Source organism: Lygodium microphyllum, chromosome 9, assembly GCF_053477565.2.
Source record: "Lygodium microphyllum isolate KBCC chromosome 9, Lygodium_microphyllum_v1.1.10, whole genome shotgun sequence".
Classification (NCBI taxonomy): Eukaryota; Viridiplantae; Streptophyta; class Polypodiopsida; order Schizaeales; family Lygodiaceae; genus Lygodium; species Lygodium microphyllum.
In genome coordinates, this window is record NC_141143.1 from 146,527,634 (window position 1) to 146,545,603 (window position 17,970).

The following is a 17,970-nucleotide window of genomic DNA, read 5'->3' on the forward strand; positions in this document are numbered from 1 at the left end:
TGCCCACCTGGGCTGCAACCCCCCGCCTCTCCTACCCGTCGAAGTGAGTGAGTGGGTGAGACACACACACACGAGATAGATATTAGATACACATACACACATATCACACATATATACAAACATGTGTGCATGTGTGGGTGTGTGTGACATATGATTACTAATCATGTTGCTATTATTTGTATTGTTGGTCCCCCCTTGAAAAGCGTGATCCATTATGTCACTAAATTGGCACGTCGAACATGACCTTTTCAATGCCTACCATACTACTACCCATAATCTAGTTGTCCATTATTGTACCTAGCATATCATGCCACCCTTCTCACTTCCACCATGCTACTAGATAAACCAATTTGCAATCTTCCAACTCTCTCTCTCTCTCTCTCTCTCTCTCTCTCTCTCTCTATATATATATATATGTGTGTGTGTGTGTGTGTGACGTTCCCTCCGTTCCCGTTCCCAAACTTTAGGCATTCACCCCGTTCCGGGGGGTCCTGTTCCCGTTCCCGTTCCCCGTTCCTGGTAACTATGATGGACAGCTTGGGAAATGTAAAAAATGCCCATGGAAAACACACTGGAACCCAACAAACAAAAGAACTACACCTAGAAAGCCCTTCTACAATGAGTGACTCCCCCATCAAAACACATGACAGACCTGTCAGCGCTCCAAAAGTCCTCATCTGACTCAAACTGAGGCTCACAGTCAAGAGATGACAAGGCATGACAAACAAGATTGCTAACACAAATTACATATCTATATCTTGACAAACATTATATTCCCTATGAGGGATCTGATTGCCACCCAAGAAATCTATCTCAAGGGCAATTCTCCTGAACAAGATCCATGCTGCAACGCCCTCGTTCTATGTCATTGGCAAGCCATTGTTCCCTTGCCACCTATGAGTGCTTTGTGCACAAGATTGCCTACATCAGATAGCCATTGCCTGCCCAAAAACTGCCATCACAAGCCTTAAAACACAATCACCAACCTGAAAACAGCATCTAAAATCCCAATCAATGCAAACAATTACAAGCAGTTTATCACTACCTAATCAAGCAGCAAACTAACTAGCCATGCACTCATGGAAAACAGCATCACAAGCATTTAGGACAGCACAAAGATCTCCTGAGAAGGCATGACAAGCAAAGGATGGCAATGAATCTTCTCTTGGCAGCCACGATTTGTCAGAAATAGCCAAAGTGCAGTTAGATAGCAGTGCAATTGTGCCTTTCTCATGTTTAGTACTCTTCCTTTGTTTTACCTACTTTCCAGATTGATATTTACATTTAACAAATTGTCATTTAATTGTTCAATTATTAGATTTTAGTGTCCTGGCCTGAAACTTTCATTTACACCCAAATTTAATAGATGAAACGGAACTCACGCTAAGGTTCATTTAAGGTGAATTGATTAAGTGTGTTCACAAACTTACACGTGAACTATTTCATTTTTGAAATCATAGAACCTTAATCACTTATGGGCCTGCCCATGTCTACCAAAAACCCTGCAATGTGGACCTGAGCACATTCAAAAAAATCTCAGACCTTCCAGGGGCTCTGTTGACATCATATCAGACCAGCCAGTCCAGCCAGCAGGTCTGTTGACATCAGATCAGACCAGCCACTTCAGGAGCAGGAGATGCATGAGAAAAGGCAGCCATTTGCATCAACCGGTTTTTGCTTCTAGAGCCTTTGAGCCTCCTGATGCCATGTGGTCACTCACAAAGGCTTCCTTAATGCTAAACTGAAACCACTAGTGCATCTCCCTAGTAACATGGGGATGGCCAATTTCTAGCTTCCTGTCCCATTCCCATCCCACCCCCATCCCCATTCCAAGCCATACTGGTTTGAGAACTATGACAGTTGACAGCCAACAGTAGGAGCTATTCTGTATGGCCTTCACGAACTTCTGGCTCAGTAAGAAGCAAGAACTATGAGGTGCTTCTATTACACATTATTTAATGTTACCCTTTTTAGGTCATCCCTTCCTTCCGACACAACATCGTTACTTCCTTTACACTTAACCACCTTCTGGTTGAAAGAAAATTCTTGATAAATTCAATCTCTGTATTGTTAAAGTGCTGAAAGCTCAAATGACTTCTTTAAAAATCCTTACCATATTCAGATCATACTGTTGATCTATTGCTACTTAATCTTTGCACTTGTAAAATTATAGAATTAATATGCTACCTCTAAAGCCGAAATGGTTGTTTTCACTTTGGCCAACTCATACAAATCAGTGTCCGTCTTGAACTTGAAACCCAAACTGCATTCAGAACAAATTTAGGGTTCAGCAACCAACCCAACAAATCAGAAGGTCTCAACCAGCAAGAGTTTATGAATCAAGATTATACCCTTTTGTAGGGAACTCCATATCTGAAGGTGACCAGTATTCAAGTACACCCTGAGCATCTGAAGAGACTACCAAATCACATACTGGATTATACTTCATGACGTTTACTGGTCCTAAATGAATCTGCAGCACACAATTTGTTGCTCAGGTTACACTGATTCATCAGTCAAACATTTTTGCTGGATGGAGTTCAGAAAACAAAACAATGTGAAAATACGAACATACCTTCTTGCACAAAATGGAGTCACTACTGCCAGAGCGAGCATCATACAAGTAGATCATAGCAGAGTTCTGATCACTGATAGCAAGTTTAGCTTTTGCATCACCCTGTTTATACACCCATTCTACAGCACCTGGGATGAAGGGTAAACGAAGCATTGCCATCATATCATAGTTGATAACATCAAAAACTTTTGCGGCTTTATCTGCAGATATTGTGCAGCATAACAAGCCATCTGTACTGACCTGCAGAACAACAAGATATGTCATTACCATACCACTCAAGAAGCTCATCACAAAAGAGCTTCTGATAAATTAGAATTGCACAAGCAGAAAGGGAAAGTAGCTTACAGCCAAGCCTTCGATTGCATTCAAATGAGCACGGAAATGTTTAACAAACTCGATGCCAACTCTATTCTTCTTCCAAAATTTAAGATGGCCTGCACAACAACAAGAACAAACCTCAACCTTAACCTTGTTTTCTCCCTCCCTCACTTTCACATGTCAACCCCAACGCGCAGTTTTAGGTGTCAATGTGGGTGCTAGGCAAAGGCAAGAGGAGATGATGATGGTGGTGGAGGCTAGCTGAGAAGATGAATTGATGGATGAATGGAGTGAGGGGGCAGGCTGCCTATAAGTAGGAGTATGTACTATGAGGCCACAATTGGTATACAAACTGGCCAGGCCCAAAATGTGGGTGCCCAAGTCAGCCTACCCAACTGACCAAAATGGTCACTATGGCAAAAATAAATGGACCGGTATCACCTCCATTGGAATCGTCTAGAACACACACTCTCATTCCCCTTCCTCAACGAGACAAATATATTAATCTCCCTCCACAAATGGTTCTACGCATGAAGTGTGCACAATCGATCCACATGTGGACATGGACTAATTGGGCATGGGCATAATGACCATATGAGTAGCCCATGGAGGAGAGAGAGAGACATGTCGAGTAGAGGATGGAGATCCCTGCATGGGAATGACCCATGGAGTGTCTGATGGCACACCATAACCTGAGCAAAGAAATCCCTACATCTCGAAGGTCAATGAAGATGGAGGTGAGTGACCAAGGTTGAAACCAACCTTCCTTCCTTGGAGACGATGGTAATTCCCCGATCAAGCACTTAATTACAGCAATCAACAAATAAACATAAATTGAAGTGCACACTTAATCTTGAAAATTCTTGGACAATGAGCACCCTATTGACCCCAAAATTGGCGCCCCTTTCGGTATTTCTTTATCTTCAATTGCCAATGGATTTATTACAAGCCGAGATTCCACAATCTCCTTGGTTGATCCAAAAGCCCCTTGTTGGCCTAACAATCAGCAAACAAATTGAGCAATTTGTCCCTTAATTTTCACCCACGATTTCCTCTAATTGCACCCTAACTGACTAAATGCTGTCCCAAATTTCACAATGGATGACTGGGCATCCGAAATCCTTGTCAATACCACAAACTGCCGATGCTGATTTTAGTGTACAATGCCTTCTATTGATGGCATGGATTCCAAGGTGGCTGCTAAACCTTGATCCTTGCAGAAATTTAGAGTTTACAACAAAATTCCCTCTACTGTCCACCAAATCTAGCTGAGATCTGCTCCAAATGGCTACGATAAGCTAAGATCTCGTGAGAAAGGACTAGAGAAGGTGAGAGAAAGCCAAGATGAGAGAGAGATCTGATTTTCTTAGTGAGAAAACCCTAAAATCTTCCCATTGCCTACTTCAGCCTATATTTAATGCAATCGCCTACTGCCAAGCACCTTGAAAATTTTGTCACCAGCCCCTGTAGGAAATTTTCCTATTATCACCTACCACCTAGAGCCCTCTAATGGCTGTCAGTCACCGCTGTAAATTGTTGTTTCTCTGCTCAAAAAATTATCAACAACCTTCTCTCTCTCTCTCGCACTAGCTCTAAAAATTGCCTCGATGGCTAAGACCCAATGTCCAAAAACGTTTTCTCAATTTACATGGGTACTTTTGGCAAGAGATAGCCTTCTAAACCCATTTTTCTGTATTATTCATTCATTAATTTAGTTTTCACAATTAAATAAATCTAATTCTGAAAATTAATTTAAGCCCTTTTGACACTACCCAAAATTAAATGTGCCCATTCATAATTAAATTGGCTGGGCCATTTGCAACCTGGAGTGGTCCCCAACCTCTATTGACCCTTTTGACTAGCATTAATTAATTAATTAATGCTAGTCAGTGTCACCACTGACACTTATTGGCCAAACAAAACTATCCTAGGGTCAGAAATAACACTAGCTAACCACCAAAACCCAATTGACATAACTTATCACAACTTTTGCATTTGATACCCACTATATCCTTAGGGTCCTTGGCTTGTTACCATGAAATAACTGTCATCTGTTGTATCACATGTGCTAAACAACGTTGCACATTTGATTAATAACTTAATCAAATGTTATCAGCAAGATTAACGCATCTCAAAATTTCAAATCTTCGTAACAAACCTTTGCCGTGAAATCCATGCAATCGTCCCTGCAATTGCAGTACATTGCATCAAACAAAAAGCATATTGCACTCCATCCATGAAACCAACCTTCCTTCTTGGAGAGGATGGTAATTCCCTGATTAAGCACTTTATCAACAAATAAATATAAATTGAAAAGCACGCTTTACCTTGAAATTTTTGAACAATGGCCACCCGCTTGGCCCCAAAACTAGTGTCCCTTTCGATATTTCTTTATCTTCAATTGCCAATGAATTTATTACAAGCAAAGATTCCACAATCTCCTTGGCTGATCCAAAAGCCCCTTGCTGGTCCAACAATCAACAAACAAGTTGGGCAATTCGACCCTTGATTTTCACTTAGGATTTGCTCAATTGAACCCCAATTGACCAAATGTTGCTCCAAATTTACAATCGATGGCCAGGCATCTCGAATCCCTAACAATACTACAAATTGCAAATACTGATTTCAATGTACAATACCTTCTATTGATGGCACAAGTCCCAAGGTGGCTATTAAACCCTAACTTTTGCAAAAATTTTAAATTTATAGCAAAATTCCTTCTACTGTCCACCAAATCTAGCTAAGATAAGCTAAGATCTCCTAAGAAAGGACTGGAGAAGGTGAGAGAAAGCTAAGATGACAGAGAAATCTGATTTTCTTTACAAAAAAACCCTAAAATCTGTTATTGCCTGCTTTAGCCTGCATTTAGTACAGTCACCTACTACCAAGCACCCCCAAAATGCTATTGCTAGCATTCAATAACTATCGCCAACCCCTATAGGATGTTTCCTTGCTGTCCCCTACCTCTTGGAGCCCTCTAGTGGCTGTCGCCTATAGCCAATTGTTGTTTTTCTGCTCAGAAAATGATCCGCAAACTTCTCTCTCTCCCACCAACTGAAAATTGCCTAAATAGTTGAGACTCACCCCCAAAAACGTTTTCTCAATTTGCATGGGCATTTGTGCCAAGTGGCAGCCCTCTAAACCCATTTTTCAAAATTATTCAGCCATTTAATTAATTTTCAAAATTAAGTAATCTGAAAATTAATTTCAATCCTTCTAATCCTGCCCAAAATAAAATGTGTCCATCCATAATTAAATTGGCTAGGCCGTTTACAACCTAGAGTGTTCCCCAACCTCTGTAGACCCTTAAACTGGTATTAATTAATTAGTTAATGCTAGTTCCTAGTATCACTACTGACACTTATTAGCCAAATAACTATCCAAAGGTCAAAACTGACCACCAAAACCCAATTGCATAACTTATCACAACGTTTTCCTTTGACATTCACTACATCCTCACGGTCCTTGGCCTATTACCATGAAATAATTGTCATATGCATCACGTGTGAAACAATCTTGCACATTTGATTAATAACTTAATCATCAGTCACAACATTAGCCATGGTTGTCTAACCATGCCATATGCCCCTAATCTTGCTGAAAATTTCTAGCCAACATATACATGACATAAATTTAAAAAATAGTCCAATTTGTTGCTAGAAACCCATTAAATGGATCCATAACTCGTGTTTCTCAACTATTCTGACTTCGTAACCATAGTAAGGCATATTCTCAACATAAACCATAGCTAAAACTATCAATGGCATTCACTAGCATACTAATGTCCATGGAACCAACTGCAAACCATTGAAAAATGGTCATAAACTGATCACTTGCCGATCTGAAAATTGTTTGCCGATTGCTGCAAATGTGACCCCAGACTGATCACAAACTAATTGCAAAAATTGATATAAAACTGATCCCAAAAGTGACTATAACAATTCTCAAATTGATCAAAAACTGAGCTGAAACTAATCAAAATTTGATCTCAAAACTGAGGCAAAACCTCATGCCCAACTGATCATGAACTGATCCCAAACTAATGCAAAAGTATAGTCTCCGAGCTGCAGTAACAACCATACTCATTTGCATACATCTAACACTGGCTAGTACACCAAAACAATGACCTCATGGCAGACATACTGTTAGCACAGTACCTTGGATGCATATTGAATAGATCCAAGATCCACTATATACGAGAGCTATTCAAAACTAGTGGAGTGGAAGTGCTACCTTCCCCTTGAGCATCAAGCAATACTTCGAACCCCTGCTCTATAGAATGTGACTAAGCCCAAACTACAGTGGACTCTAACAGGAAGGCATCTAGGTAAAGTTGCAACAACTGAGAATGGTCTGTCAAAATCCTCTTCTATCCATTTTGCATCCATTGGTGAATTATTCAGAAACTTCACCAAATATCTCCTGGAAACTTTAACCCTAACATTTCTTTTCTTATTTGCCAAGATCTACTCGGATACCAAGATCTCATACAACTCCTCAACCTCGAGCTAAATTTCAGCAAATATATCCTTTGGCACATCTCCACAAAAAGGCCTCAATATACTGATATGAAAGGCATTGTGTATCCACCAATGTGGAGATAATTTCAGCTTATGTGCCACATAGTTGATCTTTTCCAATGCCTGAAAGAGCCCATAGTATCTCATACTCAACTTTAGATACAACCTCTCTCTTCCTTTCATCTTTTTCAGCCTTATCATTTCAAAATGCAACAATACGTAATCACCGTCTACAAACTGCAAAGCATGTTTATGGCAATTAGCTAGCTTTTTTCCTGTGATCTCAAAAGTGCATACTTTATAATTGCATAGGTTGCATCCAAGTTTTTCACATAACACGATCAACCTCAAAGATTTAGTCTACAAGATAGGTGGTACTTTCTTGCCACGCTTAACCACCTCACATCGAGCTTTGCCAATGAAACTGTACACTGTGTTGTTGTAAGCAAACTCAACCAATGGCAAATATTGCTTCCATTGTGTCTTGTGGTCTGAAACATTGCACCTCAAAAGATTCAACACTATGGAATTTGCTTCCTCAAAATAACCATCTGTCTATGGATGGAAGGATGATGAAAATTTCATTGAAATATCCATATTTCTCAAACAACTCTTCCAAAATAAACTCGTAATCCAAGGGTCTCAATCACTCACGAATCGATTCTGCCATACCATGATACTTAAAGATGTGCTACAAAAACAATCGCATCATATGATTAACCTTTATTTTCTTCCTCACCGAAATGAAATGGGTATATTTGCTAAACCTGCAAATGATAATCCATATCCCATCGTTCCCTGTAGGGGTCCTAAGTAGCTCAAAAATAAAATCCATTGCAATGCTCTACCAATGCCTATCTAGAATAGGCAAGGGCTGCAACAAACTTGATACCTTTTGTCTATCATGCTTTACCTTCTGGCATATGATAAATGTCTCAATAAACTACTCTATATCATGCCTCATAGCTGGCCAATAAAAGAAATCCTCCACTCCTTTGATTGTGATATCAATACCTCTGTGTCTTACATATAGAGGAGCATGACTTTCAATGATAACTCTAGACCTCAACTGCTTTGTGACACACAGTCATCTATGCATCATCGAAAATCCCCCTCTAAGCACAAAGTGTCCATGCCTTTGGCCAATGCAAAGATAATCATTAAAATTACCAAAGTCCAAATCAACAACATATTGCTCTTTCATGGCATTAAGCTAAGTATGATAAACCATGCTAACAACTAAAATTTGTGGCTTACGTAACAATGCATTAGCCACAACATTCTTTTTACCATCAATGAAACATAGAGAGAAAATTTGCCCATCTCATATGCTTCTCTGATAACTTTGTCTACATCAAAAAGTACCGCAAAGTCTGATGGTCTATCTACACTGTAAAATCAGTCCCCAACAAATAATATTTTCACATAGACAATACTTGAGTTATAGCCAGGAGCTCTTTCTCATAAACCTGCAAATTCTTCTCTGCACTGTAGAGAATCCAATTCTCATAAGCCACAACTCGGCCATCTTGCATAAGAAGAGTCCCAATGTTGTTACCACATGCATCATATTGGACTACAGATAACTTCCTTAGATCAGGCAACACAAACACGCGATCTGAAGTCATCTTTTCCTTCAACTTTTCAAACGCTGAAATTTCCATTGTTGTCCATCTAAATGACACATTCTTCTTTTGCAAAGCATGCAATGGAGATGCAATTTCAGCAAATCTGCATGCATGCTTCTGGTAGTAAGAACATAAACCCAAGAAGCTGCGGATCTCATATACATTTCTCAAAGGTGGTCATGATCATGTTGCCTCAACCTTTGCACAATCCATGCGAATACCATTAACCGATAAAAGATACCCCAAAAAATGAATCTCATGCAAAAATAATTCACTTTTCTCTCAGAGTGAAGCAATGTGGAAGCGTATGACCAAGACAAAGAGTGAACAAAGAGAGGAGAGAGAGAGAGAGAGAGAGAGAAAGAAAGAGACAATGAAACACACAAAATCTGCAATGAAGAATACCGTATAAGGATGCAAAAATATACATGGGTGCAAAGAGAATATCTAGATATGTCTCTACCTCGAAGGTCTATCTCCGTCAGCCCTAAGGATAGTCTCCACGGTCTACAACCTAAAATCCATGAAAACAACTGTTGGAGACTACTAAAGTCAGGGCCAATAAATAGGCCAAGAAAAATGCCAAAAATAATACAGGTCATTAAATGCAGCTGACTGGACAATAGCTGTGTGACTGCGGCAAACTGGCCAACTGTGGCACCTATGCTCCCTGACGCCTGCTGTACGGACTGAAATCCACGTGGGCTACCTGGAGAACTTGTTGCAAAACTGCTCAGATCTAAAACTATGTGTGTCCAAGGAATCCTAAACTCTAACATCCCCTCTCAGATTCTATACAGGATAGAAGGCTAAGGGATTTGGAGTGCTATCGAAGTAAAGCCTAAGGAAGCGCCTTGGTAAACAGATCTATAAGATTGTCCTTTGTCTTGCAATAGACCAGGGAAATGATCGCATCCAAGATCTTCTCCCGAATGAAATGGTACTGGATCTCAATATGCTTCATTCGAGCATAAAACACAGGATTCTTGAACAAAGCAACGCAACTCTCATTGTCACACTAAAGAACAGTAGGACATGTCTGCGGGCAACCAAGCTCCTCCAAGAGCCAGCAAAGCCATACTATCTCACATGTAGTAGAAGACACCGCCCGATACTCCACCTCAGTCGAAGAGAGGGCAACCGTGGGTTGCCTCTTGTTGCTCCATGAAATAGCACCAACACCCAAGGCAAAATAATAACCTGTTATAGACCTCCAATGATCCACATCACCAGCCCAAATTGAATCACTCCAACCTATAAGTACCAAATCCATAGCACTTGTACCAGAGGGATAATAGATCCCAAGATCAAGAGTCCCCCGTAGCAACCACAAAATCCTCTAAGTAACCTACCAATGCACCATCTTGGGTTCACTCATGGACCCGGCTAGCACATCTACAACATAACATAAGTCAACATGGGTATTAAGAAGCGAGATCAAGGAGCCAACCAACTGCCTATATCAAGTAGATCTGCCAAAGGAGAATCGGAATGAGCGGTAGCCTTAGAAGTTGTAAGAGACTTGCATCCCTCCATCTCACACGTAGTCAAGAGCTCCTATACATACCGCTAGTGGGAAATAAAGATCCCCCTCGAAGTCTGATAGATCTCATAACCTAGAAAGAAGTGAAGAAGTCCCACATCCATCATCTTAAACTTCTCATGAAGTATTGCCTTCGTCTACTCGACCATCTGAGTATGGTCACCTGTCACAATCAAGTTGTCCACATAAAGGACAAACAAGACACAACCTCCACCTAAGGTGTGTACATACAATTGACGGTCAGCTTTGGAACACTAATATCCTAATCTCTCCTAGAGGAACGAGTCAATCTTCTCATTCCAAGCACAGGGAGCCTGCTCAAGGCCATAGAGAGCCTTTCACAACCTGTACACCTTACCATCAGAAGAACCGAAGCCTGGAGGCTGCTCAACATAGATCTTCTCCTTCAACTCCCCATTCAAGAAGGCAAACTTCACATTCACCTAATAGACCAGCCATCTCCTATGGCTAGCCAAGGCAAGAACGACGCAAATAGTGGCCATCCAAGCAATAGGGGCAAAAGTATCATGGAAATCAATACCTAGGCGCTGTGCAAAACCTTTAGCAACAAGGCGGGCCTCATGCTTGTCCAATGTGCCATCACTATAATACTTGGTCTTGAAGACCCATTTGACTCCAATGATCTCCTTATGAGGAGGCTTTGACATGAGATACCAAGTGCCATTCCTCTCAATCGACTCTAGCTCCTGCTCCATCGCTTTCCACCAATGATCATGCTGTAAAGCCTACTTGACAGAGTGGGCTCCTGATCCTGCAAGACACAAGTCATCAAACAATAATTAGTATAAACAAGCTCAATGTGCTGTGCTTGGTTCTTCCAAGAACGCCACAGACCATCCTACAGTTGTCACTCCTTAGGGACCCCCCTAAATCCTTGCATCACGAAAAGTGTCATGAGCCCAACGAGAAGGAGGTCAAATCTCGCCTCGTCACTCTCCATCTACTGAAGTTTCTGAAAGATCCGCCGGCGGCGAGCGGGACAATCAATGAAGACAGTGGCTAAGAACTACACTCCTCATCCGAAAAAGGGTTCTCAAGAGGCACATGCTCCAAAGGAACAGTCGTTGACACCCAGCTATCACTGGGATCTCCAAGAATAGGGTGTTCCTCACCCCCCTCTGAGGCTCAAACTTCCACAAACCGAACATCACGGCTCGTGTAGGCATCCCACTTAACAGGATCATACAATCGGTAGCCTTGAGACTGCGAACTATATCCCACAAACGCCTATCATTTGGAAGACGCTTCAAATTTGTCACGTTGTGTCTTCGAGATGTGAAGATAGGCATCACACCCAAAAACCTTGAAATAAGAAACATCTAGCTTAGACCCAAAGTACGCCTCATATGGAGTCAGACCAACAACAAAGGAAATAGGGAAATAATTAAGGATGTGAACTGCGGTAGCAACAGCCTCAGTCCATAGACACTGAGGTGTTTGACGATGCTCCATCATGATACAGACCATCTCAATCACACTATGATTCTTTCACTTCAAGATACCATTCTCCTAAGGGGTGTTTGTATTGGCAAACTCCTGGTGAAAACCATGATCACGAGTAAACTCATTAGAAACAAATTCTCCATCCTTATCCAATCGTAAGGTCTTCAGTTTTTGACCCAATTAGTTCTCCTAAAAGAGCAACTAATCCTAAAAGTTGGAGAAAGCCTCCAACTTCAACTTCAAGAAATAAGCCCATGTCATCCTACTGTAATCATCCACAATTAGCATGAAATACAAGCTCCCTTGAAGGACTCCGTCCTCATCGGTCCACAAAGATCGAACAGCATCACAAGTCTGCTTCCCACAGATACATGATACACAAGGCTGTGGGCTCACCACAATATCCAGCAAACCTCGAACAAGTTGTTCCGTTGATGCCTTCCAAAGTTAATCATAATTAAGGTGGCCAAACCAAGCGTGCCAAAGCTCAGACTGAGTTTATGAGGTAAGAAAAAGAGAAGTCGAGGTAGAAGAAGACCACAACTTGTAGACTCCATTCTCCTCATAACCTAAAGAAAGAACTATTAAGAAGATTGCTAGGGTTTGCACTGAGGACACACAGAGTGTACAACCACGACAGAAACACAAAGACACAAATAGAGACACAGAAGGCAAAACTCAAACCCTAAACGCAAAACTCAAAACTCAAACACAAACAGAAGAAGGGAGAGAGAGAACACAACTCTGAAGTGAATAAATGCTGTAAATTACTGTAAGAATGTACAATGTGCTCAAGGGCAGAGCAATGTCGGAGTGTGACGTCCACCGAATTCGAATCCCAAGTCTGTGACCACCAGTCGGAGTGTAGGAGTGTTGAATAGTGAATGGCAGAAGGCTGGTCACCAAAACGCAGCAGTCTGAAGGCTGGAAATTGGTAAACACAGCAGTGTACCACCAATCGGGGGCCCGAAACTGTGTACAGTTTGCTGTAAACAGCAAGCTGAAACAGTGTCTAAGAGTATCAGGGCCTACAATGCTGAAAACGCAGGTTGGCTGACCCTGGAGATGATGGACAGCAGGCTGAACAGCAGTCTGGGATAGTTTGGAGCAGTCGCCAGCAACTGAGAGCTGTCGACTACAGCAATGGACAGGCTGAAGATGATGTGGCTGCAGTCGATGATGGCTGGACAACAGATGGAGGCGGGCTGTAGGCTGGAAAATTGGGCGCCAACAGCAGCAGAGGGTGTGTGGACTGGTATAACCTGCAAAACAAGGATGATAGCTGAATGGGGGCAGCCTGTCTATTTATAGATGTGGAAGGGCACCCCAAAAATTAGGGTTTCCACTAAACTTTCTCGAACCGCTCCCCGTTTTAGGGTTTCCACTGAACTCTCTTGAACCGCTCCCTATTTTAGGGTTTTACTCTATAAGAGCATTTTTAGTGTGTTTTGGGGTTGTTTAAGAGGCTAATCAACAAGTAATGCATATTTTATGCTCAATACCCCCTCTCAGGCCCAAAACTGAGCCAAAAGGTTAGGCCAACCATTGTGATGTTGATATACCCCAAGGCGTCCCACCCCAAAGTAGCCAAGGCATCGGACAAACGATGCACGTCGGTTGCCCAATGGCCTACCAAGACTACAGAGGCGATGGTTATCTTATCAAGGGAATCCAAGTAGTCACCCCAGAGAGAACAGGGCATCGGACAAAGGGTGCACATCGGCTGCCCAGTGGCCTACCAAGTCCTACAAAGGTGGATGGAACCACATTGAACTTTGTGTGTGTGTTTTTTTTTAAATAAGTGTGCTAAATTTTATGGGATGCGGCCGATGGAGGAACAGTGACCCAAGAGATGGGAGTAGAGAGGGTACACCCACCACATCACAAAACAGTACAAGCTAACCCATCCACTCAAGGTGTCAATGACGAGGAAAAATAGATGATGAGGTATCCATGTAATGAAGAAGGATGGTGGTGTGGTAACAAGAGCCGCCGGTGGAAACAGCTTAGGATCCGCTCAAGTGGTGCTCTGCACAATGAGATGCAAAGTATGCTACATGCTGAAGAATGCTCATGCAGTAGGTGCCACTTGGACAATGTTCCTCATGGGGAAATTGTTCACTTGCCCAAGCGCCCTAGTACAAAGATGATGAAATCATGCAATGCAAAGGGTAAGGTACAACAAGGGAGAGAAGCCGATGTCAAAGACAAAGTGCTGAAGCCTATAGAATACCAAGAAGGGTAAGAACCCCCTCTCAACCTGGATATAGATGCTGAAGAAGGAAGAGGAGCCTGATGTCGGTCTTCGTATGGTGCCGAGAACCATAAGGAATGAAAAGAAGGAGGAAGCATCCCAGCTGGAGGAGCTAGGTAAAAGTCACCGCCATGATAGCATCAAGGGAGATGCTGCACGATCTACCGCAGGAGGGGAAGCCTCCACGTTGATAGAAGAGCAAAACTCCAAGGATGATGAAACCATGAAGAAACGGCACGCAACCCAAGTCTCCAGCCTAGGTAGGACTTAAATATAGAGACAAAAATCCTATGGGCCCAACTCTAAGAGTGTGAAAAATGAATGCTAGACTGACCTAGTATATCCGAAAGGACCTAGAGACATGCTAGTCTAAGAAGGTGGCCACCATCGCATACGTCCAGTAGCAAGGCTCTACCAAGGAAACGCCTGATAAGGTGGGGAGTAAGATGAGATAGATGCATGAAGTGCAACGAGATCGGAACCTGCAGACCAATCAACCAATCCTTCAGGAGTAGAGAAGGATGGCCGCTGAGGCTGTCTGGGTGCCACATGTCCAGCAGTCGCTGTGAGGGCTAGAGGAGCAGATGGGGCAGCAGCAGAAGGCGTAGCCCCACTGGACTGTAAAGTCGCAACGGTCTGCTAAGGCTTTTTAGGTGCAAGACTTTGGGCCTTGGAGCGACATTCCTCGTCCACATGGCATGCTCTCTAGCAGTGTGTGCAAAACCGGTTTTTGTTAGGGAGTTGCTGCCAGATAGGTCTTGATTCTTTGGTTCCATCAGAGGAAGAGGAGTCACCCTTTGATTGGCTTGCCTTCGCATCTAGCGAGTTCTTACCACTGGTGGTTTTCCTCTGCTCTAAATAAGGCTATGATGAGGATTTCTTGTAGACTTGATCATGCAACCTTGCGTAACGCAAAAACTGGCACTCAAACTTGTAGAAGGTTGGCAATCGAGGTTGGGAGATGATGTATTGAATGAAATTGAAGTATTCTACAGGCAACTTATTCAAGAAGAAGGTAACCTGATCGTCATTTGGCTTTGGAGAGCCAGTAGTGGCGAACTCGGCAAGTAACCGCCTATAGTCAGCCAACTTGACTTTCAAATCATCCCCTTCCTTAAGAGAGAACTCTTGAAGCTCAAAGTCGAGATTGATACGCCGAGTACGATCACGAGCCACATAGCGGTCGAAAAGGTGACTCCAACGCTCTGATACAAGCGGGAAGTACTGCAACTCAGAGTGAAACTCAGGAAGCAATCCCTGCATCAGCTCAACATTGGCTGAAGCATTACGGACTCTCCATTGACGGATGTAGTCAAGGTGAGCTAGTGGAGGGTTCGGCATAGACTCTAGACCAATGACGAGGTCCCAAAGACCCTGAGACTCAAACACTTCTTGCATGAAATTCGACCAAGTAGTGAGATTTGACCCGTTAAAACGTGTCTTATCCGTGATGGCATTATTGGCCGTTGCAACAGGAGTGGTAGTGCTCGGAGATGGATAGTGTGAAAAAGTATAGTGGGGGTAGGATGGGGGAGTGGAGTACACTTGGGAATGGGCCCTAGAGTGCCCACCAGGTATGCGGATAGTGTGCAAGGTAGATCCATAGGTAGGGATGGGCTGACTAGGCATGGGCATGGTAGCCATATGAGGAACCCAATGAGGTGGGATGGGAACACGAGGAGCAGAAGATGGGAAGCCCTGCATAGGTGTAACCCAAGGAGAGTGTAAAGATGCACCATAAGCTGAGGATGAAAATCCCTGCGTATGAGTGGTCATGGGAGATGTGAAGCTGGGGATAGTGAGGGGGATGCCCATCACACTCGACCCAAGAGTGATGGATGTGCTCATTTGCTGAAAGATGTGAGGCACTGTGTTAAAGGGTGGCATTCCCCCTAACGAAGTACCATGGTGCAAAGAGGTAGAGAATGGGGTGGAGAAGAAAAAGGTGCTAGGAGCGGAGATGGTAGATCCAACCCCTAGGGTGTGTGATGCAGACGTGGAGTGTAATCCAAGATTTTGGAAAGATGATGAGAGATGATCAAGGTGTGATATAGAAGAGGATGGGATGGAAGGGAAGTGAGAAGTGTGTGTAATATGCTCAAATGAAACAGAAGTTGTAGATGTATCTGAATTTCGCCTGCTTCGTGAGCCCCCTCTATTGAAGTTCACATACGCAAAGCCATTCGGATCCTGTACCTCAAAAGAAGAAACAGGCGAGGGTTTTGATTCATTACTTTAGAAATAGCAGCTGCGGATACAACAGGGACAGATTACCCTTTCAACTTTACATCAAGTGTGAGTGTCTTTCCCTTATGTTGAATAGTGATCTCTTTTGCATATGAATCAATCACTGCATACATACGGTGGCACTATGGCATAACAAGCAACACATCACAACCCTCAAGTGGAGCAATGTAAAACTCTTCGCCGTCCACATATCCCTGTATGTGCAACCAAAGCTTTCCAATGAGTGGTGTGACGGGTTCTACATGACCCTTACATGCCATCCCAACTTCCCCCATGGCTCCCATCTCATCCTCTTTGATGCCTAGACGGACTACCATGTCAGTAGAGATAAAGTTGGCTCGTGCACCATTATCAAAGAAGATCAATGCATGCTGATCCCTAATTTTGCCCCATGCTCTGCACAACTCAATAGCATCAGCATTGGGCTGATCACTAACAACATCGGGCACCAATCCCACTGATGTTTTGGGCCGTTTACCCTTAGGATCTCCCTGATTTTCTAATTTTGCAGCTTGCTGCCTATTGGGACAGTTCTTTGCAATATGACCCTCCTATTCAGAAATAAAGCATTTATTTGCAGCCATCAATTCCCTACGTTGTGCCAATGTTTTCGAGCCCTTTCTTTGCTGTTTTGGCCTCTTTTCAGGCTGGTTTTCAGATATGCCCCTTTTCTCAGCCTTAAACAACTTTTTATTCGACTCCTCCCCGCTCTCTTGGAAGCGCGAATCCTTTCCACGCAGCAAAGCATCGGCTGTAGCAGCAGTCTCTATAAGCTGAGACATGCTAGACACGGTGGATTTTATGCAAAAATCCTTGATTCCTTTGGGCAACCCACATACATATTTTTCCACTTGCTCATGAAGGGGTATGGCATGATAAGAAGTGACGGGCAGCAATGCATCCCAAAACTTCTAATTGTATTGCTCTAAATTCTTGCATTCCTTTGCATCAAGCTTGTTCCAAGCTGTCATGATGTCCACCTCAAAGGTACTAGTCAACCAATTAGATACAAACATTTGCTTGAATTGTATCCATGTTGACGGTGCTCTACCTTGCATCAAGAGCGTGGACCACCACTGCAATGCATTCCCCTTCAAGAAAGTGGTTGCCTTTCGAATCTTAGAGGATTCAGTGAAGTTTCCCCCTGAATAGGCTGCATCAAACTGCTGAATGAAGGTCAAAACTTTCAGCCTATCTTGTGCACCACTGAAGGACTCAAACTTCACTGCTTTTCCACCCTCATCATAATCTTTTGCTTCCCCTTTGGGAGTCAAGTTCTCATACACAGGCTGCTGCAAAAAGGGTACATTTGTTGTATTACATCATGACCAAGCCCAAATGAAGCATTTGGATGACCAGCAGTCATTCCTTGGGCCCCATAAGCTTTCGGGGGTGCAGATGCATTGCCAAACATTCCACTT

General features: G+C 42.9%; 1 protein-coding gene across 1 annotated transcript in view; it reads right to left on the minus strand.

Moving 5' to 3' along the window:
* The window catches only part of CYP71 (cyclophilin71), an 80,470-nt gene that overhangs the window by 21,404 nt on the left and 41,096 nt on the right, over nucleotides 1-17,970 (minus strand). Inside the window, exons 3-6 of the mRNA XM_087685257.1 lie at nucleotides 2,921-3,009; nucleotides 2,576-2,815; nucleotides 2,352-2,473; nucleotides 2,188-2,263 (exon numbers count right to left, since the gene is read on the minus strand). Coding sequence (XP_087541383.1) covers nucleotides 2,188-2,263; nucleotides 2,352-2,473; nucleotides 2,576-2,815; nucleotides 2,921-3,009 — 527 coding nt within the window. The remainder of the gene's footprint in view (nucleotides 1-2,187; nucleotides 2,264-2,351; nucleotides 2,474-2,575; nucleotides 2,816-2,920; nucleotides 3,010-17,970) is intronic.